General features: G+C 44.1%; 1 protein-coding gene across 2 annotated transcripts; it reads right to left on the bottom strand.

The window, feature by feature from the left end:
- Nucleotides 1-657: 657 nt before the first annotated feature.
- LOC117849569 (protein ACCELERATED CELL DEATH 6) lies at nucleotides 658-5,148 on the bottom strand. 2 transcript variants are annotated; one of them, XM_034731157.2, is made up of 4 exons: nucleotides 4,881-5,148; nucleotides 3,546-4,286; nucleotides 1,736-2,265; nucleotides 658-1,660 (listed from the first exon to the last, which is right to left on the bottom strand). In XM_034731157.2, exons 2-4 carry the CDS (start codon nucleotides 4,165-4,167, stop codon nucleotides 935-937), a joined length of 1,878 nt encoding a protein of 625 aa, XP_034587048.1. In that variant the 5' UTR covers nucleotides 4,168-4,286; nucleotides 4,881-5,148; the 3' UTR covers nucleotides 658-934. The 2 variants fall into 2 exon arrangements, with proteins under 2 accessions (XP_034587048.1, XP_034587047.1); XM_034731156.2 differs by having other exon boundaries at nucleotides 3,546-5,148.
- Nucleotides 5,149-5,823: the final 675 nt, after the last annotated feature.

Here is a 5,823-nt window from a genome sequence, read left to right on the forward strand (position 1 = left end):
GGTGACTGGAGGAGGGGAGCGGCGGCGCGGGGGTGACTGGAGGAGGAAGACGACCTCCTCGTGGGCTGTTTTGGTGGGCCGGAGGCGGTGGTGGGCCACGTGCTCGTTGAAGCGGCGCGTCGGCCAGCCGCACCCAGTTAACAACCACCATCCGCGAGGCATCAACCTCCTTTCTCTGGAGAGCTAATACCAGCGTCTGTCCATCAGATCCAATCACCAAACATCCAACTCTCAGTTCCATGGTCAAGTTAATTGCTTCTTGGGCTGCACAGAATTCCACTGAAAAAGCATCTCCCACATGCTGCACTTTCCCTGCCCTTGCAGTCTTGCACTAACAAAATGGCCAAGGTAGTCTCTGAAAATTATTCCCCAGCCACCATTGAACGCACCATCAACATTGACTTTTAGTGTTCTGACTTGGTGGCTGCCTGTACTTTGCTTCCTTTTCCTCCATGAAGGTGTATCAGCCGTGTAACACTACGCTCTGAAGCAAATGCTTTCGCATGAGAGCTGGATCACCTTCTGGAACTGGAAAGACAAGCCTCCAATATCCGCCCTGGGTTCGCCCTGGCAGCAAACCTGGAGCATGCATGTCCGAGAAAGATTTTAAGATATTCATTTGGTGAATGATACACGACTTTTATCTCTGAGGACAAATGGTAAAACTTGACCCCCAATCTTTGCTACTATGGAAAAGCATAACCTTGCGTCCATTACACCACCAGCACAGTTTTAATACAAGAATACAAGATGAAAATCAAACCTGTTACAAACAACTATGTCAAACTTAAGCATTGCGAATGTGTAGAACTTCGAGAGTACAATTACAGCTGCTATTACTGAACAGATCTTGCTGTGAAGAGCTGAGAAGAGCAATAATGCCGTACACTTGTACTGGGCGATTTCACCACCTGCAGAGGAGATTTCATGAGCCTCAAGTGGGGTACAAGAGAACTGCATCACCTTGGATCACACATCCAGGCCAGCTGCAGGGTCCCTGTCTCCCAGGCAGTACGCTTTTAACCAGGGATTGCATGGAAATGATCAAAGCTCGGACCACATAAATTAGCAGGATAGTTTGAGCTACTACTTTAGATATGTCCTGCCAGCGGTGTTTGCTCATCCACAATTGCATTGCGACTCGCAGACATATCGGAAATGCTAAATTTGAGACCAGCCAAATAAGAATAGACTCGTCCCAGCTGTTTGCAGGGTCCAATGTTAGCCCTACTACTATCGCAAATGCGATTACCATGGACAGAACCGCTCCAAAAACCAGTACAGCAGACAAAATGAGGTAAAACCGGCGATGCCTTGTTAGTCTGGCAAACACGAACAGAAATATCGTCGCTGTGGAGAGATAGAACGACATGGTGTTTGCAATAACGAATATCCAGAAACCAGTTCTCCCTTCGAATACTGGCTTGCCAGCATCCTTGCCTTCTGCAATGTAGCCCCCAGGTGGAGTAGAAGCAGCAGCCAGTGAACCAACTATGATAAATATAGAGATGTATAAAATGCTCTGGGACACATTAGCGTAACTGCCTAATTCCTTCTTTCCTTCTGAGCACCACTTATCTGTCAGATTTCTAGCCTGGTGGCATGGGCTTCCTGAAGCTTCACAGAGGGTTAAGCATGTGATGATGGAAGTATTCATGAACTGCAAAACGGAAACGAAAAGAGTTAAAAAAAATATGAAAAGTTGGAAGAGCAGAATGGACATGGAGGAACTTACCGATGAAAATGTATAATCACTCTGTATCTTACTGAAGGCAACATCTAGAGGTGTTAAACCCTCATTGTTCATAATGTCGAGATTCACCCTGGTATCCATCATAAGAAACGAGAATATCATTGTGCGTCCATGCTTTACAGCCAGATGTAGGGATGTATTTCCTTCATCATCCCTTGCGTTCATCATCCTCACAAACTTTGGGCTTCTCCAGATGTGCCACACCACCTGAACCCTGCCATGTTCAATAGCGCAATGTAGAATATTTCTGCGTTTGTTGTCAAGCAACTCATCATAGTTCAGGCATATTTCCATGAACTTGCAGACAACATTAGCATTTCCCTCTATAGCGGCAATGTGCACAGGATATAGACCCTCATTATCTGGAAAATATGCAAGGGAGCTGTTTGCCAATAAAAGTTTCACTGGTCCAAGGTTTTTTGCTACTGTAGCATAGTGAAGGGCAGTTCTTCCATGACCATCGACCACTCTGGCAAGTTCTGGTTTCCAACTTTGCAGAGACTCAAATATTTCTTAAAAACAGAAAGAACACAGCATTACCATTTGACAAAATAAAATTCAGATTGCTCATCAAAATGAGAACAGAGTTGATGAAGTAGTCTGTGCAACACAAATCTACACAAGGCGTCTTTAATGTATAGATCTATAGTGGTCCTAACCACACCACATACATTTTGTTAGTTGCTAGAAACATAATGTTTAGGACCTTTCGTAAGCTCTAATCTTAGGACCTAATACAAATACCAAGAAAATTTGGATGACTTGGACTGCTGGCAGTGGAGGGATCAATGTGGTGTCAGGCAAAAGGCATTATGTATGTTCTATTGCATAGGACTTGGTTTTAAGCATGCAGCATGTTGCTTCTGCTAATATTTAAATACTTGGTTATGGATAAAACAACCCGTATAATATAAGAGCTACGAATATTTAGAACATAAATGAACATGAGCATTAAGCATTTCCAGAGCTTTGAACAAATTAATAAAGCTACTCAATATCACTTCTACATGATTAATTCTATCAAGTTCTGCTCTCAGATACAGGTCATTATTCTTGGTAGCCTTCCCAAATCACATTGCTTATCCTTGGATCTCATATTAGTTTGAAAGTTTCAACTAGACAATTTTAAGGTTTTATACTAACAATTAAATGCTAAGAATAAAGCTATATTACCAGAGAATCAAATTTAAGCATAGCTGTAATTATATGACTATTATAACTTCAGTCCAACACAAGTAATACCCTAGTGGAGGTAATAAAACTCTTCTACACAAAAGGATGAACACCATAAAACCTTAGGATTGCTATTAGGCTGCTATCACAGTATCACTGTAGAGAGATAGATGGGGAAACACCACACACCCTAATGAGGGCGGTGACCTTCATATATATAGCGTATGGACTACAATCAAGTATAGATGGAAAGCTAAATCAGCTATACAATCTCTAATAATCACCATTGGGCAATAAAATTTCGCTCACAGTCATGCAATCATCCCCACCTCTGACGGAAGTAGTAAATTGCACAATTAGGCAAAATTTATTAACTTACTAAAGCAACAAGGGAACTCAGTGCGTTGATTTACTTTCCCTTGTCCTTTTCTTTTCTCTTTTATTTTATGTCCATGATGCCTTTTCTCACAAAATCAAAACTCATTACTGGTTAAATAACCAGTTAGTTCTCAGAGAGATCCAACAGTCATGAGAAGATACAGATTTAAGAAAGAAAAGCAGATGACGAATGGACGACAAAGCTCATGGCTCCAATACAACTTGTAAGATTTCAAGTTACCTCTGCTGACGTAGACCGCAGCATGCAATGCAGTTTGTCCATCTGGCCCGGAGTAGCACGACGATGTCTCGGGATTAGAAGATTTGCCAATCAAGACTTTGACCATGTCAGCCTGATTGGACGCAACCGCCAAGTAAAGCGGAGACACACCATTCTCATCTGCTACTCCAGCCAGCCCACTATCCCTTGACATGAGTCCCTGCAAGACGTGCAAATGGCCATTCCTGACCGCCTCATGCATCGCGGTCTCCCCATCCAAATTCCTCGCCCTCAAATCTTCTTGCTCATCCATAGCACAGTCCATGAGGTAATTGGCCACATCCACATGCCCAGCCCTCGCAGCACAAATCAGAGGTGTATCGAGCAGATTGTTCCTTGCCTTAATAAGCGAGATGTCCCGAGCGCAGACCATCTTGACGAGCTCCAGGTACCCGCAGCTGGCTGCAATGTGGAGAGCCGAGCTGCCCTCTGCTGTGACACCTTTTAGGCAGCACTCTGCTCCCTGCTCTGCTGCTGCTGGGGGCTGCAAGCCTAGAACTTGTTCTAATAGGTCTGCATCGCCTGTGGCAGCAGCTTTGAGCAATTTATGGTCCATTGTGTGTGGAATGTGCCTTGCTGCCATATACTCTGGCTGAATGAGTCGAAATGAAACGCATTTGTATAGCTACCATGGCTATGTTCCATCCTCAACTCCTCATATACACAGGGCCATGGATGCTAACGGACCTTCCTTGCAAGCTCCTTTTTGTTTGTAACGAAGTCAAACAATCAACAATATATTTTGCTACACTTCGGTTGCTTACTTGTTTAGAATACATGTCCACTATACATACAACCTGGCGGTTGAGACTTTAGACTTGGGAGGCTACTATTTTACAAAATAAAAGACAAATCCAGCAAGCCCTGACCAACTACGCCCTTAAGCTAGTCAGCTAGATCTGGGGTTCATCTACACCAAACAAAAAGAAAGCATCCAACGCGACCTAATCCAGTAACATATTGCCTTGGCCATCCTACGCGCTTGACGTTTGAATGTCTGATACAACTAGTGGAGTATTTAGTAAAAGGACACCTCGGGGTGCACACAGCCACAGCTCAGCCGCAGGTACAAGGATATTGTATTATACAACAGATTCACATTCACCGTATCTATGATGACCAGTACAATTTAAGTCCGGAATCAGGCATAATTGCAACACAAATAGTTGAAATCAAACATAACGGGTGAGATCATGATACTCCCTCCGTTAATATATGGAGTCCTGTTGCGGAATCCCAAATCCCCAAGCAAAAGTTAAATGGATGAAAAGACGAAGAGGGTTCAAGGTTGATTACCAAAGTCACCTGCTCAGCCACCGGCAGCGGCTGAGCGGCGCTACCGCAGCTGTTGTTCCTCATCGCCCGCGCGCTGGGCACGGCGTCGGCCACAACACCCGCCCCCTCTCCTCCAGTCCTCCTAGGGTTCCATGGTGCAAGCAAGTAGTAAACCTCCTCCACCATGCGGCTATTCTCTGCTTCACAATTCCCATCTGCCGAAGCAGAACAGGGCCGAGGAGATGGCTGGCTGGACCGCTGGAGCCTCGGTGGGAGGGCTTTGCTGAGATAGGCTGCCTGAGGAATTGGGTGGGCTACAGGCAGGCTGGTGGTGAACTGACAAGGTGAGTATATCCTACAATTCGGCCCAAACTCCCACTCCATCCAGTAATTTGCCCCTCTAAAAAACTAATTGCCCCCGCGCTGAAAATAATTTTGTGAGTGAAAATTAAAGATATGCTCCCTCTTCTAAACTTGGTGGTGAACCGCATCATCGGTGATAATACGGTGCTGGATTTAGATTGACTAGGAATATTTTTAGCTTACGTTACAATTAAGGGCATCTCCAACATTGGTAAGAATCTGACTACTTAAGTCAGCACCTTCTTTTCCAAAAAGAAAAAAATCAGCATCTAGCTAAGTAGCTAGACCGTTAAAGACGCATTGAGACACGCCTCTAACTCAAATTTCGAATTGCAATCAATGCTAGGCGATTAGGCGCCGTGTGCTACTATTGTCGACTTCTATCACCTGGCGTGTCATTTATCGGCTTGTTTGTTTGGTTACTTAAAGCTCTGAAGAATTATCAAACGGTGAAAATAAAAAGGACCTCACATAAAAAACAATAAAACACTCCTAAAACCAAAGCCACTTTTGTACTAGACTAGAGGAACCCAAAATGGCACTCCTAAAACCAAAGCCATAATATTTAGTTGCTTCAAAAATCTCTACCGAGCATCCTCAA

This window comes from Setaria viridis, chromosome 3, assembly GCF_005286985.2.
Source record: "Setaria viridis chromosome 3, Setaria_viridis_v4.0, whole genome shotgun sequence".
NCBI lineage: Eukaryota > Viridiplantae > Streptophyta > Magnoliopsida > Poales > Poaceae > Setaria > Setaria viridis.